The sequence below is a fragment of the Mastomys coucha genome, unplaced genomic scaffold (assembly GCF_008632895.1).
Source record: "Mastomys coucha isolate ucsf_1 unplaced genomic scaffold, UCSF_Mcou_1 pScaffold15, whole genome shotgun sequence".
NCBI classification, from domain to species: domain Eukaryota; kingdom Metazoa; phylum Chordata; class Mammalia; order Rodentia; family Muridae; genus Mastomys; species Mastomys coucha.
Window position 1 is genome coordinate 75,573,595 of NW_022196897.1, and position 26,675 is coordinate 75,600,269.

The 26,675-nt window shown below is 38.1% G+C and overlaps 1 protein-coding gene across 1 annotated transcript; it reads right to left on the reverse strand.

Annotated features, from left to right (window-relative positions):
* Positions 1-12,342: 12,342 nt before the first annotated feature.
* On the reverse strand, positions 12,343-13,387 carry LOC116090430 (olfactory receptor 4A15-like). Its single transcript, XM_031370893.1, has one exon. The coding sequence runs from the start codon at positions 13,291-13,293 to the stop codon at positions 12,343-12,345; it is 951 nt and encodes a 316-aa protein (XP_031226753.1). The 5' UTR covers positions 13,294-13,387.
* Positions 13,388-26,675: the final 13,288 nt, after the last annotated feature.

A 26,675-nucleotide genomic window follows, 5' to 3' on the forward strand; every position in this document is an offset into this window, starting at 1 on the left:
AGTGCTTTGTTTGTTTGTTTGTTTTTGTTTGTTTGTTTGTTTCCCATTCTTTAACATAGCATCTAAAATGTTCTTTTAAACATGATGTTCAATTATATATATGTGTCAGTGTTTGTAAGTATTCCACATGCGTGCAGGTACTTTCAGAGACCAGAAGACAATATCAGGTCCCCTGGAGCTGGAGGTACAGGCAGGCAGACATGAACCATGTGACATGGGTAATAAGAAAGCAGGTTCTCTGGAAGAATAGCAAGAGGTTTTAACCTCCTTTTAATTTTCTCCAAAATATTTTCCAGTGGCTTCCATCTGCCTCTTAGTTGAATTTAGAATTCTTAATATTTCAAGTACTTTATGATTTGTTCAGATCTACTCTTCCAGTTGCACTATGGACTACTCTTTATTTTTTTCTTTTATTGGCTATTTTCTTTATTAACATTTTAATGTTACCTCCTTTGCAGGTCTCCCCTCCAGGATCCCCTATCCCATCCCCCCTCCCACTGACTCTATGAGAGTATTCACCCACCCACCCACCCAGTCCTGCCTTCTCTCCATGGCATTCCCCTTCACTGGGGCATTGAACCCCCTCAGGCCCAAGGGCTTCTCCTCTCAATGATGTCCAACATGGCCTTCCTCTGCTACATATGTTTCGCCGCCTCACCGACCATTGGAAATAAGGAGGCAACCCTGAACTCTTCTCTAAGCAGTTTATTCAGGAACCTTGTACTACAGAATCATTCATTCATCTCTCTTTTCATTCATCTCTCTTCTCAGCCCCCAGAACTCACAGGTTAAATACTTCCCCTGGTCCCAATCAGCATCGGCTAAGCTGCAAAGCATAATAGGCTACAATAAATCATGCCAGCTTGCATCACAAACTGGAGGCACTCAATTTTTCTAAATAAGGACTTTTTTATCGTGATGCTCCAAATAAGGACTTGTTTATTGTGGTGCTCTCTGCTCTGGCCAGAGGCCAGGCGCCATATTTAAGGTGGCAGCTGCGGCTCTCCACAGTTCCCCCTTTTTGTTTTAAACGCAACAGGCAAGAGTAGAGGTCTGATCTCCAGTAACTATGAGGACATTGCAGTGGCCCTGCAACCTGGTGGTAATATCTTTTGGCAAAATATCAAACCCATCTTTGAGAACACGTACATCTAGTTTGTACTACAAACCAGGCTTAGTTAACATATCACTCGGTACTTGCCTATGTCTTAGGTGATTTATTTGCCAGAGCCCTAATTCATAGCAGCCAAGTTGGTGCTATGCCCATCCTATGCCTTTTTCCTGGAGGTGGGACCAGAGGCATCAACCCACATGCAATCAGACGTTCTTTCCAAGAGACCACTAGAAGCTGATCTCTAGTGCAGTGCTTAGCCTTAAATCCTGAGCACGAAGAAGAACATAACCAAGCCTGTGGAGATTGTCCTGCCTCCAGGGCTGCAAATGCTTGCACTACCAAAGCAGCCTGTCATTGCTGCCAAACCCGCATAGATGCACTACAATGCCAATATACTGACAAGGACCAGTAAAGCACCCATGGTTCCAATACCTGTCCACTCTTTCAGATGATTCATAGCATGAGAGATCCAGGATGTCAATCCACTAGCATGAACAGGTCAACTCTGGTGGAATTCACGTGGACTATGGCTATGAGAAGATCCTGTGATAGATGATCCATTTCTCTAGACCAATTCCCTATAAGATACATCGACAATTGTCTAGACAAGTTAGCAGCCTGAGTACGATTTTGATACTGTGCAGAGGTTCCTAACTGTGCTATCTGCCACAAGGTCTCCACTTGTTCTTGAACCAGACTCACCCTTTGGTTAAGTACCATAATGCCTCCCTTTAAGTGGGCATTAATACTGGATTGGGTATAGTAGAAGCTGTGGCTCCAACCACTGCAGATGTACCTGGGCATCCTGGCAACCACAGCAAGGGGGAATCTATTTCCATCCCAACATATGGAGTAAAAGCAATCCTGAGGGCTACAATCTAGCTTACTCCTGTTTATTAAGACTAGCATTACTAACCATCAATACAAACGGTGCCCAACCACATCCAAGGGTCGGAGCAAGGACATAATTTTTTCCGATGCTAATAATCTAACTGAACTTTCAAATATTTCACTAGAACTCCTTTCAAACGAGGCATTTCCTACTGTGCCACCGGCAATCATGACCATAGGAGAAATACCCATGCAACTCCCATTCACCCCACTCAGCATTCGGCAGGTGCATCTTGAGGTGGGGCACTTTTCCTCGTAAGCTGTTCAGGAATCCAAATGGTTTCTCGGTGGTCCTGTGGAAACACACAAACAGATCCTCTTGCCCACGTCAATACCGGATCTGGGCCATGCCATGAACCTGTTAAAATATCCTTCCATTGCACAAAACCCTTAGAAGTAGAAGAGGCAGATACATGCTGTTCTGCAGCTGATTTTCCTTCATTATCCAATTGAAAAAAATTAAGAGTAAGGAGAGCAATAGATATGTTTTCTCTCAGGGTAAGGCCATAACCCCCTTTTTGTTTTAATAAGCATTCTTTTAAGGTCCTATGAGCTCTTTCCACTATTCCTTGCCCCTGTGGATTGTAGGGTAATCCATGGATTAAATCAATATGCATTTGTTTTCAAAAGGACACAAAGGAAGATGCAGTATATGCTGGGCCATTATCTATCTTTAACTGCTTAAGTGTTCCCCATGCACCCCAAGCCTCAAAGCAATGGGTTTTAACATGTCTGGCCTTTTCTCCTGTCATAGGGGAAGCAAAGATGATTCCAGAGCAAGTGTCTACAGAAACATACACATATTTTAGTTTTCCAAATTCAGGTATGTGTGTCACATCCATCTGTCAAACATGAAGGGGACAGAGCCCTTGGGCATTAATCCCTAAGGATGGTTGAGGTATAAAAGGACCACAGTGGCCGCATGACTTCACAATATCTCTTGCTTCTGCTCTAGTAACTGCAAATTTCATTTGTAAGGTTTTCGCATTACCATGAAATTGCTCATGAAAATCTTTAGCTCTTTGGATATTAGTAGCCATAAAAATAAACATAGCCCTGGTTGCTTTATCAGCCACATCGTTTCCTTTGTAAACAGATCCAGGTAATCCAGTATGTGCCTGAATATACTGCACAAAAAAGGGAAATTTTCTTTCTTTAATCAAACCCTGCAATTGTCCTAATAAATGGCTTATTGGGCTGTTAACTTTTATTTTCCCTACCAGCTCTAAACCTTTCAATAAATTAACCACATATTGTGAATCAGATGATAAATTAAAGCTCTCCTTCATCTCTCTAAAAACCTCAGTTACAATTTTCAACTCAATATTTTGAGGAGATCCTGATGTAAATTGCCTAATTATAGGATCCTTTCCCTGTATAACATAAGCTCCACATCCATTTTTGGAACCATCTGTGAAAATAGTTACAGCTCCGGCAATGGGACTCTTCTGGGTAATTTTAGGAAAAACAATTGGATGCTCCTTTACAAAGCACAGCAAGGGATCCTTAGGAAAATGATTATTAAAGTCTCCTGAATATGAGCATCTCAAAATTGTCCAATCATCAATTGTAGCAATTAACACCTCTATCTGTTTGGCATTATAGAGAGTGATAATTATATATGGCTCACACCCAAAATACTGATGACATTGTTGAATACCTGACAAGGTTAATAAAGCTACTGAAGAGGGATAATGTTCTACAGTCCTACTAATAGCATTTTTGGGATGGATCCACAACAGAGGAGCACCTTGCCACAGAACCCCTGTAGGTTGACTCTCAGTTGCCAAAATGCATAATGAGATCCATCCAGGGAGCTCCGTGCCAAAAAGGCATGCTCCAATTTCTCCTCTACCCTCTTCAATGTTTCTCGTGTCTTGTCAGTTAATTGACAAGGAGAATTCAAATCAGGATTTCCAAACAAAATGTCATATAAAGGCCTTAATTACACATTGGAGATTCTCAAATATGGTCTTATCCATTGAATATCTCCCATTAATTTTTGAAAATCATTAAGTGTGGAGACTTTATCAATTCTTAAGGAAATTTCCTGTGGAACAATTTTTTGAGAAAATATTTTCGTCCCTAAATAGGCTATTACCTTTTCCTTTTGAACCTTCTCAGGAGCTATAAATAAACTTGCCTGTTCTAACGTCTTCACTAATTCTGTGTAAGCTGCATTCAACCTGGAATCACAATTTGCTGATACCAAAATATCATCCATATAACGAATGCATCTAACATCAGGATACTTTTCTCTAATCGGTTTAAGGGCATGGGCTACATATAATTGACACATGGTGGGACTATTGGCCATACCTTGGGGTAAAACCACCCATTGAAATCTTTTATCAGGCTCTTCATGATTAACAGAGGGTAAGGTAAACGCAAATCTAACACTATCTTCAGCACATAAAGGAATAGAAAAGAAACAATCTTTAATATCAATTACAATTATAGGCCATTTCCTTGGCAGGGCTGATAATAATGGCAATCCTCTTTGAACCGGCCCCATGATCTCCATTTGTCTATTAATAGCTCTTAAATCATGTAACAATCGCCATTTTCCTGATTTTTTCTTTATTACAAAAATAGGGGTATTTCATGGTGCAACCAAGGGTTTGATATGCCCCAATTCAAGCTGTTCTTGTACAAGGTGAGCTGCAGCCATCAATTTTTCAGAGGACAAAGGCCACTGAGGAACTCACACTGGCTCCTCTGTCTTCCAAGTGATGGGTATACCTTCCTCAGTGGCCCCTAGGAAAAACCCAGCCCCTGCCTCCCTTCACGTGGCTGAGCAACAATGGGGGACTTTCGGCCTTGCAAATACTTTCCTAGACCAAAGGAAGGATGATATCCCATGGCCTGCATAATACCATGAGAAGTCTCAATATAATTTCCTTCATTAGTTAGTGTAAATCCCACTTCTAATAATAGATCTCGTCCCCATAATGATACCGGAAGTTCAAATACAAATGGCTGGATTTTCCCTGAATGTCCTTCTGCATCTTCCCAGGGCAATTCTCTTGCACTCATGGTGGGGGGTTTGCATAACCTAATCCTTAGAGAGTTTGAGAGAACTCTCGAAGAGGCCATCCCTTGGGCCAATCCTTCTTTGCTATATATATATATAATACTTCTATCAGCACCAGTATCAAGAAGCCCTAAATTTTTCTTTCCATCCACTCTTATCTCCAAAAGAGGGTGTTGATCCAGGTGTAGGCTTACAAGGGCTCCATCTGATCCCGTAGAACCAAACCCTCCTTTTCCTCATTTTTTATTTTGTGATTGAAATATTTCATGACAACTGGGAAGAATAAGAACCTGGGCTAATCTATCTCCAGGGGAGATGGAAACAACCCCTCGGGGGAGGAAATCATAATCTTAACAACCCCAGTATAATCAGGATCTATGACACCAGGATGAATAACTAACCCCTTTAATGCTGATGATGAACGGCCAATTAATAGCCCCACTGTTTCCTTGGAGAGTGGACCTTGGAAATCTGTTTCTATTAACTGAACACCCATCTGAGGGGTTAGTACGAGTCTGGTGGCAGAGCAGAGGTCCAATCCCGCACTCCCCTTAGTGGCTCTCCGCACTGGTTGGGATGCTGCAGGGTTGGCTAATTTCCCTCTGGCTTGCTCTCCATCACCCCATATATTTGTGGGCTCTGTGGGCGAGGGCCCCACTGCCCGTTTTCTGACCTGGCTCCACCATAGCCTGTAGTAAGTGGCTGTCCATTAATGTCTTTCACTGATCTGCATTCATTGGCCCAACGATTTCCCTTTTTACATCTTGGACACAATCCAGGTTGTTTTGGACGGTCCTGCATAGCCCCTGTTTCTGCTATTCTTCCTCTGTTGGGACATTGCCTTTTAAGGTGTCCCAGTTGTCCACACCGAAAGCATGTTCCCGGGTTCCGCTTGTTACCTTGCATTATCTGCATAACCACAGAGGCAAGGCTTGCATTAGTTAATGGACCACCCAGTTCCCTACATACTTTCATCCATGCCTCAAGTCCCTTATGTTAGTAGGCAGCCTTGCGTTCCTTGGTACATTGCTCATAAACTAATTGCTTAATCAGTGGCATGGCCGCATCTGGGTCTCCGAAAATCCTTCCAGCTGCTTCTACCATTCTAGCTACAAAATCTGAAAAGGTCTCCATGGGTCCCTGAATAATTTTAGTCAAATTTCCTGCAACTTCTCCCTTGTTAGGCAATGATTTCCATGCTCTTGTAGCAAGCATATTAACTTGCTCATACACCTGCAGCGGATATCCAATTTGCTGCTGCACAAACCTGCCCTGCCCCAAGAGCATATCCAAATCCCAGGCAGGATTACTAGCTGCTTGATTAGCAGCAGCCTGTTTATTGGCATATTCTATTAAAAAGCCTTTCCAGTCCAGATATTGACCTGATGAGAGGCAGGCTCTCATGATGCTCATCCAATCAGAAGGAGTCATGCAATATCTGTGAAGAGCCTCTAACTAGGAAACAGTAAATGCCACAGTTATACCGTAAGTGCGGACTGACTCAGCCAAGTTCTTTATGACTTTAAAATCCAATGATTCATGAAACCTTTGCCCTTGGGCATCTTGAAACACATGGAAGCAATGCTGACCCCTAGCTTCCCGCTAAACTTCCAGACAAAATGAAGTACCGTAAGTGGCAGTGTTATGGGGGCGGAAGGGTGAGGATACAGGCGGCCCTGGGCCTGTGGGCTCCACCCTAATAGTGGACTTCTCCATTTTCCGTACTAACTTCTCAAGTTCCCCTTCAGAGTCCGAGCCACTTTCATCAGTCTGATCTTTCTCAGACTTTGCTGACCTCTCTTCTTTCAGCTGTTCTAACGCTTCCTGTCCCTTCTCTACTGCTTTAGAACATACTTTATCCTCCAGGCAGCTCCTAAGCAGTTTACAGATTGGTCACACTCCACCTTTTAAGATTCCTTCCTCCCAGGCAAAATCCAGATCTCTCCCCAATTCGTCCCAGCTGGACAGCGTCAGGTGATCTGACACCGTGAACCAAGGGGCATCAATATCTACCTCTGACAGAAATCTTTCTAGAGTTCCTCTCTTCAATTCTATCTTTTTTGCTTTTAATAGCTCCTTAAGAGCAGCAAACATGGGACAAGATTGCGAGTTCCCCATACTATCACTTTTGATTTGCCCTTAACGGGACCTTATCGCTCCAACCTGGAGACCTTATTGCCTCTTTACCAAGGTCCTTATTTTTCCTTTCGTCCCACCTTACCTGGGAACTTACCAGTCAACTGCCCTGTCTTCAAGAAGTTCTGAGCTGTAGAAGATGTCCCCGTACAAGCCACCACTTGTCGCTGCCTCACCGACCAGTGGAAATAAGGAGGCAACCACGAACTCTTCTCCGAGCAGTTTATTCAGGAACCTTGTACTACAGAATCATTCATTCATCTCTCTTTTCATTCATCTCTCTTATCAGCCCCCAGAACTTGCGGGTTAAATACTTTCCCTGGTCTCAATCAGCATCGGCTAAGTGGCAAAGCATAATAGGCTATGAGAAATCATGCCAGCTTGCATCACAAACTGGAGGCACTCAACTTTTCTAAGTAAGGACTTGTTTATTGTGATGCTCCAAATAAGGACTTGTTTATTGCAGTGCTCTCTGCTCTGGCTGGAGACCAGGCACCATATTTAGGGTGGCAGCTGCGGCTCTCCACACATATGCAGCCAGAGCCATGGGTCCCTCAAGGTGCAATCTTTGACTGGTGGTCCAGTCCCTGGGAGCTGCAAGGGGTCTGGTCAGTTCACACTGTTGCTCTATGCATGGGACTGGAAACCTCCTCAGCTCCTTCAGTCCCTTGTCTAACTCCTCCACTAGGGTACCCACACTCAGTCCAATGATTGGCTGTGAACATCCACCTCTGTGTCTGTCAGGCTCTGGAAGGGTCTCTCAGGAGAGACCAATATCAAGTTCCCATCAGCAAGCACTCCCCAGCATCCACAATAGGGTCCTGGTTTGGCAACTGTATATGGCATGAATCCACACGAAGGACTCTTTCTGGATGGCCTTTCTTTCTGTCTCTGCTCCACACTTTTTCTGCATATTTCCTCCTGTGAGTATTATGTTCCCCTGTCTAAGAAGAACTGAAGCATCCACACTTTGGTTTTCCTCCTTCTTTAGCTTTATATGGTCTATGAATTATATCCTGGGTATTCTGAATTTTGGGGTTAATATCCATATACTAGTGAGTGAATAACATGAGTGGTTCTTTTGTGACTGGGTTACCTCACTTAGGATGATATTTTCTAGTTCCATCCATTTGCCTGCAAATTTCATGAGGTCAGTTTTTAATAGCTGAGTAATACCCCATTGTGTAAATGTACCACATTTTTTGTATCCATTCCTCTGTTGAGGGACGTCTGGGTTCTTTCAAGCTTCTTGCTATTATAAATAAGACAGCTATGAACATATTGGAGCATGTGTCTTTATTACATGTTAGAGCATCTTCTGGGTATATGCCCAGGAGTAATATAACTGGGTCTTCAGGTAGCACTAGGTCCAATTTTCTGAGGAACCACCAGACTGATTTCCAGAGTGGTTATACCAGCTTGAAATCCCACCAGCAATAGAGGAATGTTCCTTTTTCTCTGAATCCTCACCAGTATCTACTGTCACCTGAGTTTTTGGTCTTAGCCATTCTGACTGGTATGAGGTGGAATTTCAGGGTTGATTTGATTTTAATTTCTCTGACGACTGAGGATGTTGAACATTTCTTTAAGTGTTTCTTGGCCATTTGAGTTTCTGTAGTTGAGAATTCTTTGTTTAACTCTGTTCCCCATTTTTAATAGGGTTATTTGGTTTTCTTCTTAACAATAAAAGAACTTCTGGGGGAATCACCATTCCTGACCTCAAGCTATACTACAGAGCAATAGTGATAAAATCTGCATGGTACTGGTACAGAGACAGACATGTTGATCAATGGAATTGAATTGAAGACCCAGAAATAAAACCACACACTTATAGACATTTGATCTTTGACAAAGAAGACAAAAATGGAAAAAAGAAAGCATCTTCAATAAATAGTGCTGATGTAACTGGCAGTATTTATGTATAAAATGAAAATGGATCCATATTTTTCACTGTGACAAAGTTCAAGTCCAAGTGGATCAAGGACCTCCACATAAAACCAGATTCACTGAATCTAATAGAAGAGAAAGTGAGAAAGAGCCTGGAACTCATTGGCATGGGAGGGAGGGGACATTTCCCAAACAGAACTCCAATGGTGCAGGTTCTAAGATCAGCAATTGATAAATGAGACATTATGAAACTGAAAACCAGTAAGGCAAAAGACATAGTCATTAAGATAAACTGGCAACCTACAGATTGGGAAAAATCTTCCCTAACCCCACATCTGATAGACTAATATCTAAAATATATAAAGAACTGGGGAGACTAATCTCCATAAAAACCCAAACAACCCAAACAAAAAATAGGGTACAGAGCTAAATAGAAAATTCACAACAGAAGAATCTGGAATTGCTCAGAAGCACTTAAAGAAATGTTTAAAATCCTTAGTCATCAGGGAAATGCAAATTAAAATGACCCTGAGATTCCTCTTTAAAACACCAATCAGAAAGACTAAAATCAAAAACTCAGGTGACAGCAGATGTTGTCGAGGATGTAGAGAAAGAGGAACACTCCTCCATTGTTGGTGGGATTGCAAACTTGTACAAATACTCTGGAAATCAATCTGGAGGTTCCTCAGAAAATTGGAAATAGAAGACCCAGCTATACCACTCTTAGGCATATACCCAAAAGATGCCCCACCAGACCACAGGGGCATGTGATCCACTATGTTAATAGCAGTCTTATCTGTGATAGCCAGAAGCTGGAAACAACCCACATGTCCCTCTGAGGAATGGATATAGAAAATGTGGTTTCATTTACAAAATGGAATACTATTCAGCTATTAAGCAAAAGGACCTCATTAATTTTGTAGGCAAATGGATGGAAGTAGAAAATATTATCCTGAGTGAGGTAATCCAGACCCCAAAGACATGCATGATATGTACGAACTAGTAAGTGGATATTTGCCAAAACCCTACAGAATACAGTATACAATCCACAGAACTCTAGAAGGTTAGGAAGCAGAAAAGCCCAAGTAAGGATGCTACAGTCCCACTTGAAAGAGAGAAGAAAGCAATTACTGGGAAGAAAGAGAGGGAGGAACTGGGTTGGGAGAGAGAAGGGTGAAGAGGAAAAGGGGAATATGATCAGATCACGTATTAGAGAGGTGACAATAGAGAAGCCCTTACAGTCAGCAGAATGAATGGAAATATGCAATCTCAGGGATGGGAGGTGGACAACCATCCTAGAAAGTAAAAGAGAACTGGGAGGTGAGAGACTCTCAGGACTCAAAGGAAGGAACCTTAGATGAAAATCCAATAGTGGGGAGAGAAAACTTGAAGAATTCACCTCCACTAGAAAGACATGGCATCAAGTAGAAGGATAGGGTTGTATTCTCACCATCAAAAACTCTGACCCAGAATTGTTAAGAACTGTGGGGACCAAAAAAAAAAAAAAAGGAGAATAGACTGAGGGAAAGGAGGTCCAGTGACAAGCTCAACTTGGAATTCATCTCAAGGGGAGACTCCAAAGCCTCACACTATTCCTGGTGCTATGGTGTGCTTAATGACAGGAGCCTAGCATGGCTGTTCTCTGAGATTCCCAACAAGCAGCTGACTGAGACAGATGCAGTAACTTATACCCAACCATTGAACTGAAGTTTGGGACCCCTGTGGTTGAACGAGAGAAAGGCTAGAAGAAGCCGAGGAGGAGGGTGACCCCATATGAAGACCAGCAGTCTCAACTAACCTGGTCCCCTGAGATCTCTTACTGAACCACCAACCAGGCAGTATACATGAGCTGGTCGAAGGCCCCTGACACATATATAGGACTGCCTGGTCTGGCCTCAGTGGGAGAAGATGAGCCTATCCCTCAAGAGACTTGAGGCCCCAGGGAGTGAGAAGTACTGGCTACTAGCCTTGAGGAGTACCTTCTTAGAGAGGGGGAAGAAGAATGGGATGAGGAACTGTGGGCGTGCAGACCAGGAGGAGGGTAATGATTGGACAGTAAAAAAATAAAATACAGAAAAATTAAAAGAAAAACAAAACAAAACAAAACAAAAAAAAACAGCTAACAAATGCTGAGTCAGATGTAGACAAAAGAGAACCCTTCTACGCTACTGAGAGGTATGTAGATTAAGGCAGCCACTATTGAAATCAGTATGTGGAAGTTGTTCAAAAATCAATAACTAGCCGGGCAGTGGTGGCGCACACCTTTAATCCCAGCACTTGGGAGGCAGAGGCAGGCGGATTTCTGAGTTCGAGGCCAGCCTGATCTGCAGAGTGAGTTCCAGGACAGCCGGGACTACACAGAGAAACCATGTCTCAAAAAAAATAAAAAAAAACAAAACAAACAAAAATCAATAACTAGACCTAACATACCATATATACCTGTGTGTTTACTCAAAGCAATGATGCCAGTCAACCTATACATGCATATGGATATTTATCACATCATCATTCAAAGTGGCTAAATAATAGAATCAGCAGCTAAGAGATGTAATTAGCCCAGACATGTACCAACAGAGAAATGAATAACGAAAAACTGTTATAAAAATATAGAGCATATTATATTCAGCAATAGAAAAAACAGAATCATGTACTTTGAAGGAAAACTGACCCAGCTATACATTACACTATTAAATGAAAAGTCAAACTCATAGGACAAATATTCCAAGTCCTCAATCATATGTTGATCAAATAATTTCTTTAGATACTGTAAACAATATTTTTGAATCTGAAATTAGAAAATTATTGTACTTGATCCTTGGACTAAAGAGAACTAATTCTCCAAATATATATTTTGTTTTGAAATATATCATAGCACATAAACAGAAATATATTTTTCTATTTTGGAAATAGGAAACACTAAAACAAACAAGGCAAAATGTCAACAAGTTTCATTAAAACATTTATAATACATGTTCAGAACAAAATTATCATATATTATTTTATAAATATATATTTTTTAAGAAAAAACAATTTTAAGTTTATAAAATAAATTTAGAAATTGAAAGTATATGGAAAGGCAAAATTATAGTCCATCAAAAAAAATTACATCAGTTGGTATTAAGTCTGTATAATTGTCTTGTTCTTTAAGGATAAATCATAATTTATTTAAACATTAATTACAATCACTGTTTCAGAACACACAATATACATAAAAGAATAACAAGGAAAATGCATATATGCTTCAAGGCACTTATTCATTGTTTTCATGAAAGAATGAGTGTCATGATCTGCAGAAGGAATACATTTGTCCTACTAAAGTGACTTTAGTGCTCCAAAGTCTCCTCATAGCATTTTTCATTTCTGCATTCCTCAGAGTGTAGATTAAGGGGTTCAACATGGGAGTAATTAAAGTTAAAATTACAGTCACACACTTATCAATGGGGAATGTAGATGTAGGCCTTGCAAACAAGAAGATACAGGGAACAAAGAATAAAATGACCACAGCAATGTGGGAAGCACATGTGTACAAAGCTTTGCGTTTCCCTTCCAGACTATGTGCCTTAAGGGAGTGTAATATTATCCCATAGGAAACTAAAAGAATTAAGAAGGTGACAGTGCAAATTGCCCCACCATTAGCAATCATACAAAGTCCAATGAGGTAAGTATTGGTGCAAGCTAGTTTTAGCAAAGGATAAATGTCACACAGAAAGTTGTCAATGATATTTGGGCCACAGAAAGGAAGCTGGTAAATGAAAATAAATTGAATTAAAGAGTGAAGAAAGCCACCAATCCAGGCACCCAACAGCATGAGAATACACACTCGTCGGTTCATGATGGTCAAATAATGAAGAGGTTTACAGATGGCCACATAACGGTCATAGGCCATCACCACCAGAAGAATGACCTCAGCTCCAGCAAATAAATGATCTATAAAAACTTGAGTCATACAAGCCTGGAAGGAGATGGTCTTTGTTTCATAGAGCAAGTCAATGATCATTTTGGGAGCAATGGCAGTAGAATAGATGGTATCTATGAATGATAAGTAAGCCAGAAAAAAGTACATAGGGGAGCCCAGGGACTGGCTAGCCATGATGGTCACCATGATGAGCAGGTTGCCCATAACTGTCACAATGTAAATGAGCAAGAATGTGACAAACAGAACCTTTTGGCCCTCTGGGTTCTGGGTGAGGCCCAGGAGGATAAATTTAGTCACATTGTTCCTCTTTTCCATATGTTCTTCTGAGAGTGCTGAACTCACTTAGAAGTCAGAGCCTGCAGACAGAGCAGATGCTGAATTTGAAGTGATCTTAAGTTCCATGACAAAAACTCTGCTTGTATCAAAGTATCTCATAGATTTTTAATCTTTTTATCCATACACTTGTTCATATGTCAAATCTGAGTAGAGAAGCTTCTTTCTGCAGGAGATATAAATTCATACAGAGACCCACAACTGGTGGGCATTCAGAAAATTGGATATTGTTGAATCTTAGCTCTAATTGGGATACCATATGTAATATATTGTATAATATATTTATGATTATTATTACTATTATCATATCAACCATCTATTCACAAGACAAATGTTTTGTTACCAAAAAGGGCCAGGAATTTATATAGGTCAGAACTAGTATAAATTTGCAATGAAATAGTATTAGGCAGAGATTATAGGGTCACTACATACATGAACTCACAATGGGTATGACTATATATACAAGCACTATATATAAACAATGGGAAAATCACAAAATGTATATGGAATATGCTCACAACTTCCCACCACTAACTGCAAAAGACACGGAGACTTTCTGTGCATCTTCACACCACTCACACCTGTAATACCTCAGAAAATTAGTGTTTGGATTCTCCTGTCACTGAACTCCACCCGATCTTCACAAACTTCAGGCCAAAAGTGTCTCCTTATTCCCCCAACGTGGCTTTCTTTACACATTCTCTCACAAAGACTGCAACTTGATGTTTCTGTACTTATTTTGATCTCTCAAGTTATACATTTTTCTGAATCAATATTATGCCTTATTAAATAAAGGAACATTTTATAAACATTGGTAATACTTCCACAGTCTTAAGTACTTAACACATAATCATTAATGTACATTTTAAATATGTGACCCTGATTAATGGCAAATAAAATAAGTGAAAGAGACTTGCAAAAGCCAGTTCCATAAGAGGTAAACAAACTGCTGAGAATGTGAGGGTATAAAATACTAGAAACACTTTTAAACATCAGTTTTCTTCAAGTATAAATGATAAAATTTCATTTTGAATCCAAACACTTTTGAAAAACACAAGGAAATCTTGTGCATTTCTATTTAAATCATTCCCTAATGGGAGTTATATCCTTTGAAAATAATAGTTCTCCTCAAATATAAGAGAATAATCACAGAAATAATATATATATATGATATGTGCTCCAATTAAAAATTAAATCAGATCATTGGATTTAAATATGACTTCTTTCAATATTATGTATTTCGTATTCAGTTTCTTTGAAGTATAGAAAAATCTAATCTCTAAAATCTGTAAGCAAGAATGAACTTGGTGAACAATCAAGATAAGCAATGTGGGTTTCCTGTGTCATACACAGTTGTGGACAATTTTGCTTTGCCTTCATGGGAAAGAGGTCCTGGAACTGTTGAGATGTTCAGATCCTATTTCTGGTTCAGATTCTCATCTCCATAATCTATGTTAAGTAACTGTGTAGCATTGGGTGAATTATTCAATACATTTTATGATAACTGTAAAACATCTAACATATAGGAAGTATGTAGGCTTAAATGCAAATATAGTGTAAAGAAACTTACCTGATACATAAGCACTAATTAAATTCAGGGTATTCTTGGTATTAGTTTCTGCATATAGTTTTGTTTTGTTTTGTTTTTGTTTATATTTTTCGAGACTGGGTTTCTCTGTATAGCCCTAGCTGTCCTGGAACTCACTCTGAGGATCAGGCTGGCCTCGAACTCAGAAATCCACCTGTCTCTGCCTTCCAAGTGCTGGGATTAAAGGCATGCACCACCACTGCCTGGCTAGTTTCTGTATATAGTTTTAAATATCATGGCTTCATGCAAAAGATCTGAGTGAATCTCCCCAGAGCCTTCACCTCTAATGACCCAAAGGGGATTTCCCACTGGATGACTGGGAGTATTATATTTTCATTATGCACAGTTATGGAAGCTGAACCTTCTTTCCACACACATTACTATGAGGAAATTCATTCTCTTTCTTTTTCTGTGCATTACTAATGGATCTGAAACTTTTTACAGTTAAATTTACTATTTTAAAGCTATAGAATCAACTGAGCACAGAAGTTTTTAAGACAATTGAAATGAAATCTATAAAATAATCAGAAACAGATGGTGCCATTTTTTGAAGATTCATGAAGATTTTATACTGAAATCATCACAAAATTTTTATTCATTCTAATAAGCAAATCTATTTCCATTAATACTTAAAGACTAAATTTCTGAGCATGAGTTCTACATTTCATAATTGCCTAGCAATTTTCAGGACAAATTTTTATTATGCAAATAAATAAAATAATTAAAAAATAAACCATAATTAATATTGAATCAGTGTTGAAGGCAGAAATATTTACAGTAGTCAAAAAATAGCAATATCTCATTTACCCATCAGCAGACAAATAAAACACTGTACAAAACACACACACACAGGGGTTTAGTCTCAAAGTTGATTTCCAAGTGGGAATAGTGAGGAAATAGATGAGAAATATATTCTATTTCAGTAAGGAATATAATTAATAGGTGAAATGAATAAATTATACTTAATTATAAAATCAGACCATCATGAAGGTACATATATTTTATTATCTCACATTTATGAAATACTTAGACTAGTCATATTCATAAAAATAATACAATACTGGTTTTGGAGATGGGAGGAGGAAGGGATGGGAGTTATAATTCATTGGTGTTAAAAGTTGAACGTGAAATAAAGTGTGGGATACAACATTGAATAAAATGATTGCATTTGCCTTACTAGAGAGAAATGGCCTCTACTAATTTTGTTGTTGTAACATATAGATTTAGGATTTTATATACATTTATATCTGGATTGTTCGGTCAGCTGAAGAAATAGAGGCCACATATTAGATTGGAAACAAGGAGAGCAGTGAATGAAAAGAGTTGGAGGAAAAGGAATGTGGCACACACCATAATATTTTAATCTGAAAGATAAAAAACATTTATAACAGTTAAATTTAATTTTAAAAAGAACACATCATCTGCAAAGAAATAGAAAATGTAAATCTCACAAGGAGATGATAATTTATAATAACAATAGTTGTATTCTGTAAATTGTATAAAATATCTGATAAACACATTATTGTGAAAATAATAATGCATATAAATAAACCATATACATATTATATTGTTCATGTTTTGCAAGATGCTCTCACTTGTGTCATATGCATTTAAATAGTAGAAAGTTTCTAGAAAGTTTTAGTTTAACCTATCAACAATCTATAAAGTAGATAAAGTGCATGCACTATCTTACTGTCTCTGGTATAAAGCTTTGAAATAAGTCACCAACTTATTTATGAAAGACACAATTGAACTAAGCTTCTTTGACCCTATTTAAAAAAAAATTTAAAAACCCCAAAATACAAACAACAACAGCAAAAATACCAGAATGATTTCACTTGTATGTTACCTGGGTTTTGTATTTCTTCTTTTTTCACTTATTCCAATTCAGGCTTCCGTGGTTTTATTTTCAAGCCTAGAAAAATATCTTTTTACTTTTAAAGGCAAAACAGCAAGCATATCAGTACAGGTATACCTTCAAACAAATTAACATTTAGTCATGTAAGATAAACTTGCTTTGTCACAAAGATCCAGCTCCTTAGGCTGGCACAACATAGCAAACATTCTCCATTCTTCAAAAAGCAATTTAGAGCTTAGACTCCAGATTTTTGCAAAATTGAAATCTAGAAAAAAGAAACTGTTGATATATAAGATGAACCATGAAACTTGAAAGCTGTTTGAGAACATGTATTAAAACTGTTTCAATTTTACTCATGTTTACTATTAAATTAATCAAATAGTCCTCTTAGCATGTTTTTTAGTTGTGTACAGTACAGGATAATCACATAATACAGAATGTTTTATATTATTGCTTACTTACAGCACTACTCTGCTTTATATGTACCATGTTATTTACTTTTTGTTTCATAACCAATGGTAACATCAAATTCCCAAGAGAATTCCTTTATGAGGCAAAGAAAATTATTTACAAGAACTTCATAATGAAATACTAAATATTTAACTGATCTCTTCAAATTGCCCCCAGTGTGCTTCCTTCAAATTAAATCTCTAAAGAAGTATGCTCCAGAGGACTGATCCCTCCTACGTGCTCCTTCCAATAATTTTGTATGTGTAGTGACCTCTCCTGCACAAATTCTACTAGATTTCAAATTACAGTTGAGGTTACTGATGTCAATACTTCAGAAAATCTATTTGTAATGGGATTTTTGTTGCCTTTTGTTTATTTAACTCTTTTGTCTTCTTGGTTTTTATTTGTTTTGACCTTTCTTTTGTATTTAATGTTATATTTTAAAGAGATAGATATCTGATAAAGAAAAAACATAAAGTTGAATGGGTTATGAGATGAAGAAGACTTCAAGAAGATGGGAGAAGTAAAATTATTAAAAACATATTAAGAAGCTTAAATGAAAAAAGAAAAACATCTCAATTTTAGGTCATGAGCACATAGAGTCCATTTCAGGATACCTTAGATTGTGTCTTTCTCTAAAGCGTTTTGTGGGCTTTTCTGTTAATAGTTTCAGAATTTTCTAAATCCTGTCTTAATAATTCTTCTGCTTCAGCTTCCCAAGTGCTTACAGTTATGGACCAACATTCTGGTAATTCTAATAATTTCTACCATCCAAGATTCATGATTTGAACATGAATGAATAATGACCAAATGTTGAAAAACAAATCATTAAGTGAAACATCCAATCCAGAGTTGGAAATTTTCCATGATGATAAAACAATGAATATTGAAATTTTAAAATCAGGTGCTGGTGGAAAAACACTTCACCTGTATTTTTTTCCAAATTGAGTTCTTATTAAAATGGACTGTAATGATTTTTCTCTTTTATTAAATTACTTTATTTATTTACATTTCAAAAGTTGATCCCCTTCCTGGTCCCTCTCTGTCTCTGAAAGGGTGGTCCCCAACCTGCCCACTCATTCCCACCTAAGCCCCATCATCATCCTTCTTCCCTGGGGCCATACAAGGCAGTCTTCTCCTACAAATGTGCCCTGGGGCTACAGACCAGCCCATCTATGCTCCTTGGTGTTTGGCTTAGTCTTTGGGAGCTCTGAGGGGTCCAGGTTAGTTGACAATGTTGTTATTCCTAATGAGATTACAACTCTCTTCAGCTACTTCAGTCCTTCCTCTAACTCTTCCATATTGGTTCCTGACCTCAATCTAATGGTTGGCTGAAAGCATTTGCATTTGTCTCAGTCAGTTGCTGGTAGAGGCTCCCAGAGGAGTGACAGGCAGTGGCTTACCTCCCACATCCCTATTTCTAGAAAATATACATTACTCTTAGTTTCATCCCAATATTAATGGAATAAATTGTTCAGAAGTGTCAGCACATTTAGTAGTTTTTACAATGTTGTCACAATGCAGACTGCTCTACTATTGGCAACAAGAGTAATATCAATGAAGTATGTCCCACAAGCTACAGTAAAGAATACACAACACCTATGAAGAGGTTAGGCCCACAGAGAGGAAGGTTACAAATAAATAATTTATGCCACCAAGTAAAACCTTCAGTGTTACTAATAGGTTACAATGTTGTTGTAAAGGTCCTCATTGAAACCCTTAAAGATCATAACTCATTGTTAATGCTATTGATTTCTTCCCACAAACTGATGGTGAGACCCTACTGATGATGTCAGCTCATAAATGTCATTTAACAGGGAGAAAACAAGCTGATGCCTCACTAGACCTTTTATACACACTGACTAACATTCATGGTACTGGAGGCACTCTGCATTCTATTTGAAGTAATCAATATCTGCATCTACAAACCCTACAGCCATCAACAGTGACCTGCCTACAATATATACTGGTGCAATAATAGCACAAATGTTATAGAAATAACTTCTACATTTAGATGGGATTTTGGACCCATTCTGTGGGACAAAACTCACACTTGATACTCATAAAGTGCCCAAGAATCTAAGACTAGACAGTTCATAGAGTTAGGAAAAAGCCTAATACCATTATTCTGCCAATGGAATATGGTAATAAAATGACTCCTAGTGGTAGTCTAATAGATCACTAATAGATGGGTGTCTTGCCGAGTCATTGTCATATCTTCTTGTAGTACCTATGAGCTAATACAGAGATCTATAACTGAAAAATGTGCAGAGAGAGAAATTTTGAAGCTCTTAGTCCTAAATGAGATATCTTCATTAAATGCCTTCTGTCTGGACTGAGGAATCTATGCAGAAAATGATGCAAAAGTTTGTAAAAGACAGAAGTGATGGATGATTTCAAGAGAACAGTGTTTTCCAGACAACAGGACTAATATACATATAAGTTCACAGAGACTGTGGTGCAACAGGGTCCGAACACTGAGAGAGACAAGTGGACACAGTGTTTCAAACCCTAACCAAGAAGCTATCTGAAATCTTTACCCACTGCCAAAGTAAAAAAAAATCAGTTTTCCCGAGTGGAATCTCACTGAGCATATTATCCACACTTCATGACAGGTACTGTGCCCAGGAATAGTTGGCCAACACAAAATGAACTCAGAAGTGTTCCTGTAGACTTTTATGTCTTTTTCCTTTTTTAGGGGGAGGGGGCAGTCTCATTGGTCATTTGCTTGTTTATTTTTATTTCTGGTTTATGTTTTTATGGAGTATTTTGTTTCTTTATGTATTCATTTGTTTTGAAAAAGAAAAATTCAAGGTTGTGTGAGTTGGGAAGTAGGAAGGATGTGGGAGGAATTGGTGGAAGGTAAAGCGTGATCAAAATATATTGCATGAAGTTATTCTCCTTTTACAAACAAAAACAAAAATAATTAAACCAGAGAAGATGAAAACCCTCTTTCAGACTGTACTACCAATGGGCAGATATGTCTGATTTATGATTAATTAAATAGTGCCACAGCTTGCAGTTGGCAACTACCATCAAAAGAAAGACTTCAGTCCCACCAGAGAATTGTGCCATGACGTTCTACCCCATGCAAACTGGAAATGAAATCAGAGTAACTATAAAATTAATTAGGATGAGAAGGCAGTTGAATAAACAACATGCAGAAAGAAGTATAATGAAAAGCCCAAGGAGGGACAGGCAATCACTGCTCCCACAACAAGCAAGCTGCCCATCATTGTCACAGCAATGCTCATTGTAGATGAGCAAAAGCAGGATCCTGAGTGTTACCCAAGAGGATAAATTCTATTTCTTTCTTATTCCATTTACTTTTCTATTTGGCTTATTTTTCAGAAGAAAGGTCAGAAAAACAGGGCTCTCTATGAAATTATAAGGAGGAACATTATTTTATTGCGATCTTCATTTTATCTTCTACAGAGGAAAACCTGCAAGAAACCTTAAAGGAGCATCTATTGAAATTTATGTCTAAGGACACCAAGGACCATCCCACATCAAATTTGTTTCCTCAAATGAGTTCTTTTGAGACCTCAAGGTTCACAGCTTTATCTGTAAATATTAATTGACAGAGAATAATAGCAGAACAGTGTCAGCTCTTTGACTAAGCCTACTCAATAAACCAACAGGATCTCAAGGGAGAGAGCAAGGATTAAGAAAAGAAAAGATACTCGACATTATAGTATGATGCCATCAAATACTGATGTGGTGTTAATTCCTCCTGGTCAGCTTTTTTATCATTCTAGGTATATGCAAAGAATAGGGTCAGTTCCAAGGTATAAGCAAAGTAGTCGATAAACAAACAAGGCAGAAACAAAGTAGTCAAGGAGCAGACAAGGCAGAAAAAATGTAGTTAAGGAAAAAAAAAGGCCTAAGCAAAGGTCCCATGATTATTGTACTACTGTATTCCTCAGCTGTATTCATCTTGAGCCTTGTCTTAGCCCAATGTCAAATTCTTGCTTGAGCCTACTTCATTATCCTAGTCCAATGTAAATATCTGTGGGGAGCCGTGAATCTTGAGAGGCATTCGCCATGGCAAGATGGCGCCTACTTCCGCTGTTAACTCCTAGTGGACAACTGTTTGCGCATGTGCATAGAGTGAAAAGACGCCATGTCACAGCCCATCCCGGGGCCGTTACGTAGGGTAATGAGCAAACAGCCAATCATGAGCAGACACACCACGCTGTGGGCAGATACGCATGCTGTGGTGTATATAAGCAGTGCGGATTTTGGGTTCGACCCTTTTTTCACTATGGATGGAGACAAATAAACAGTTGCTGCAGAAGGAACCTAGTGTCCGCGTGTCTTCTTCCCTGCGAGAGGACCACGCGGGCTACAAATATCCTTGAAGCAGTTCCAAGAGTGTTCCACAGTTATTTAATTAACTCTATATTTTGAATATATTTTAAACTGTCACAGAATAAGCAATGATAAACAGGAAAGGATTCCTGCAGTAAACCTATATACTTTCTATTGTTGTTGGTTATCTACAAATATAGAAAGAGACAAAACAAAGCCAGGTTTTTGAGATGTTATATTTAAAGAAATAACTTCACAGTGTAATTCTTTACCCACTGCCAAATTAGTACCAAGATTAACAGCATCCTTTCATATATATATATACATATACATATATGTATACATATATCACTGGATACAATTTCACCACATATTTGGTGATCAGTCAATTTATCTCAAAAAATGACCAGTCTTCATGTATCACTCCTTAAATACCAAGGTACTAGCCTTCATAACATAAATGCAAACATATTTCCCATATTGTTATCTGGAATAATTACTTTACCTGCCTTAGGCTGCCTGATTTTTCATAAATTATAAACCTGTCCTTTGTTTCATCGTCTAACCTGAATTCAGAGTACATTTGTATTTACTATATTGATTTTTGGAAAATTTTATTTAGAAAAAGTAAGGAAATGCACAACTACTAACAGTTGCTATGATAGAAACTAAGTTTTTCCCTTGAAATCTTTTTAAGCTATTTAGTAAGAAAGGGAAAAATAGAAGCTGGAAGCATAAGCAATTACAGATCTTATTTTAAATATGATTTTAAAAAAACAATGTTTTATTCTTCAGTTTCTTCGAAAATTGTTTTGTGGAAAAATAGCAAAAAAGCAATAATCAGAGAAAGTGGATTTCCTATAGTATTTGCAATTTTGTTTTGCTTTGTAAATCTTACATCAAAAGACATGGATGCCTTGCATCCACCAGCAGCTATGCAAACTGGGTTCCTGAAAGAGAAGCAGGGGCCTGGGGAAAATAGGAGCATCAGACTGTGAGAGAAATAATGACGAGACCAAGTCAAAAGGTGACGAGACCAAGTCAAAAGGTTCCGATCATGGTCCAATGTGTATTTCAGAGTATGAGAATATAAATCAGGCAACCCATCCCCCAGTAAGCCAGGATCTTGTGGGCTAATTAACATCTTGCTGTTCTGTCTGGGAGGCAGGTGAAGCAGCTGAGGCTCCTAGCAGGAACTTCAGAAGAAGCAGAGAAGCAGCAGGACAAAAGGGCTTTCTTTATCTCAAGAAACTCCACCCTAAGTGGGCTAGCTGCTTGTGGCAAGGACAAAGTCTGGTCCAGCCCACTTGAGGCTGGGGGAGGTCACAATGCCTGAATTATTGGGGCTTTGGAAATGTGAGGTACCAGATTCTGATTTGGAGTATGATCCAGAGAATCTCTGTTGAACAATTGTGTGAACTTTCGTAAATTATTCAAGATCTTGTGTAGAATGAGAATTCTACGAGTGTAAAACATTTCACTTGTAGGAAGGGCCAGATTGCCTTACCTGGCATTGAAAGGCTGGAGAATCTTAGAATTTAAAATGAGGGCACTTAATTGAAATGTATGTATAATGTATAACCTTTACCTAAAAGGGGACATGGAAAACCTCTGTAACAAGCCAAAAATGTGGAGTAGCCAGTTCCAGAAACTTGGCTAACTCAGCCTCAGGGCTCTGGTTCCTGAAACCTGCCCCTCCTGACTGATCCACAATGAGGGAGGAACTAGGAATGAAGGTCTACTGGCTTACAAGGCCCTGTACCCTGCTGAGGCCCTTGGTCCTGTGGAGGGTTGATAACCCAGGATAGGGGAACACTAGGCCACTGAGACAGGAGTGGTTGGGCAGTTAGGGGAGCACCTTCACAGAGGCAGGGAGGAAGGAGGAGGAAATAGGGTGCTTGTGGAGGGGAAACTGGGAAGGGGGATAACATTTGAAATGTAAATAAATAAAATAATCAATTTAAAAAAAAGAAAAGTAAAAAAAAATTAACCACAAATAATTATCAAATGTTTACATGCATAAAGATACAAAAAAGTTTGAGATATTACTTACTATTATCTGTTTCTCTTGTAGTTTTAGAAGTTGGGCTTAAATAAACAGAGTTAGGGAATACCCTAGTTATCCAAAGGAAACTTTCTATTGGATGGATGGTAGATTCTATTTTCACTGTGCTCAAAGGTAGAACCCTTTTCATTTACTACAGGCAATTGTATTGTCTTTTACTGTAACTTACTCAGGTACTTGAAATTTATCAACAACTTAATTTACTATTTTGTAAATTATTTAACTAATTAGACTGCAAACTGCACTGTGCTCAGCTCCATTTACTGTTTTAACTTTATTAGCTTATACAAAACTATTTTTCATTACAGCATTCTTCACATGAAATTTCTGTAGGTCCTTCCCCTTTCTTTCCCCTTCTCTTTTTCTCCCTTGATTCTTTTCACCCACTTCCACTTGCACACCCAAGGTAGTCTGTTTTCCACTTTGTGTCCTATGTGACTTTTCACCCTCTCTTTCATCAATCCCTCCTGTTTGTTTCAGACTTGTCTCTCACACCAGTGAGAGTAGAAAAGAGGAGATTTCATTGGCAGACCAAAGTCAGTTCTTATGTGTCTCAAGTTGAATTTGCATTCTCAAACTATCATGCCTTTGCCTGAGGCAGAAGGCAAGGGAGAATTTACAGAAGTATAGCAGCAGTCACCAGCTGCCAAGAGCAATGACCACTCTTTCAGTTATTTCTCAAGGTCACTCCCTTCCAGGTAGTGAGTCATGCTGGACAAATAAGCAGTACAAAATGTGCTCTAAATAACTCACTAAATAAATCAATAAATCATTGCCCAAAAATCAGTACTTTTTACCTTATTCTACTTCAGTTTTTCTTGTCCTAGTCTCCTGTCTAGTTTTTCCCTAACATGATTTGCACACACATTAAAAGGAAAGATTATATTTAGTGATATCACTCAAGTTTCAAGAACACAAATATCACATCTTCTATTTTTTATTTGCCAACCTTAACTACAATAAAATATGTTAAGGAGAAAAGCAGCATTCAAAAAGAGTACTCCATCTCCTTTCATAGTAGCTTCACCAGATTTTAATTCCAAAAACAATGAACAAGTGTTCCCTTTTACCATACACCTTCTAGCATTTGTTGTTGCTTCATTTGTTGATGTTGGCTGTTCTGGCTGAGATAAGATGAAATCTCAAAGTTGCCAGCTTTGCATTTCTATATTTGCTAGGGACAATGAACATTTTTGGTGATATTTCTTAAAGAGTGTTTTTCTTCTCTTGATAACTTTCTGTTCAGGTCCCAGACCTACTTTTTCAAATAGGTTCTTGACTTTTTTCTCTTTGATTTAAGTGACCTGCCATGAGAATATGAAGAGTACCATGAGTGCATTAAGACAGGATGTATGTCTTCACCCTTATCTCCTTCTGTACATATTTTACAGGAAGCATTTAATAAACATGTATTATTGCAATCTCTATCCAAAGATCCTAGAAGATTTTTCTTCATCAGCTCTTATTTTCTTCAGAAGACTTTAGGTGGAGGCACAAAATTAATAAAAATCTCTAAATTCTAGGTAATACTCTAAGGAGAGGAAAGGATAAATAAAATCAGTTGTTTTCAATGAATCAATTTATAACAGTCAGGCATTTATAAAAATGTTAGTAATTAAAACAAGGAAAGTATTCTAGGCACAAAATACCTACTTTCTAGTGGGGAGCAATTTACTACAGATTTTATTGTATATAAACAAATTCAGAACTTCTAGAAATGACTCCATTGTGAATGGTTGTGAATTTTAGGTACTTTTACAGATCTGGAAAAATCAATGCTTATTGTACTCACAGAACAGGATAACTCTTTCAGCTTTCTTAGGATCATGAAGTACATCATTAGTGTGTGACATATGAAAAGATACAGAAAGAGTTCTGATGGGCTACAATTTATGTGTTTTCTGACTTCCACAGAATAAATCAGGATTTTTGAGAGGAGTTGGAGGAGGGTGAAGGAATATGACCAAAATAAAATTGTAGGAAAAAAAATTAAATAAAAAATTTTAAAGCATCCAAAATAGATTCTTAAGGCAAAAGCATTTATATACAATATCTAATAAGTGGAAGCTGAGAACTTCATTCAAATACAATCTTCCTAAGTCCCATCCCATACTTTAATAGTGAACTTATCCTTTTATCTCCCCAGTCTCATATTAGAAATAATGAGGTCTTTCACAAGCATCTATGACCAGTCACAGAAAAGGCAAGAGTTTGATACTATGAAGGCTAAAAACCAACTAAACCAGCTTCAGCTTGGATGCAGTAAAGCCTGTATCTAAGTATTTGTAACCATATATGCAAGTATTTGTGACTTCATATCCAATGCAAGTCTAAATATACCATGAAGAAGTGTTCAGAGTTGATGGCAAGACAAGGTAAGCAAGTGATTCTTGAAGTCTTTGGTTCATAGAAATATCTTGGGCTATTTTTACAGAAAAGAAAATCTTTAATCTCTGTGTTCTGATACATTTAATGGCTTTTAAATTTATCAGTATCATAAGTGTAAGAGACTGAAAGGTCATTAGATATTTCTTTATTAGAAAATTTGGAATAAACTCAAAATTAGATACATCTCCTGAGTGTACCTAAAAGAGGGAGCATCCCTAATTCTTTTTCCCACCTAAACTCTTGCACACAGGCAGTTTATCTCTTACTATGAGAAAGACTCTAACCAAGATCTTTAAGATCTAGGGCCAATTAAAAAAGAACTACAAAATCTTGTGAAAATTGGTATCCTCAGTCTAAATAAGACAAGTGACCATAGTTCTTCAATTCTATTTACAGGACAGAATTGTGTAAGAAGAAAGTGAAAGGATATTCAATGTTTAAAACTGCATTTCCATATTAATTAAATAAATGTTGTTAGTGGAAGAAACCATTATTTTCCAATCAATGAACTGTCCCCAAAGACTTCAAGAATCTCTCCCTTACCTCATCTTCCCATCAACTCTGAACATTTTTTCATGGTATTTTTAGATTTGCATTGGATCTAATATCATAAATACTTAGATACATGGTTGCAAATATTTTATATGCATAGTCAAATATTTTTATTAACTGGTGAGCTATATTACATCATTCTGGTTTTCAAC

Coding starts and splice junctions, on each gene's coding strand:
- LOC116090430 (XM_031370893.1), bottom strand. CDS start 13,293: ATGGAAAAGAGGAACAATGTGACTAAATTTATCCTCCTGGGCCTCACC.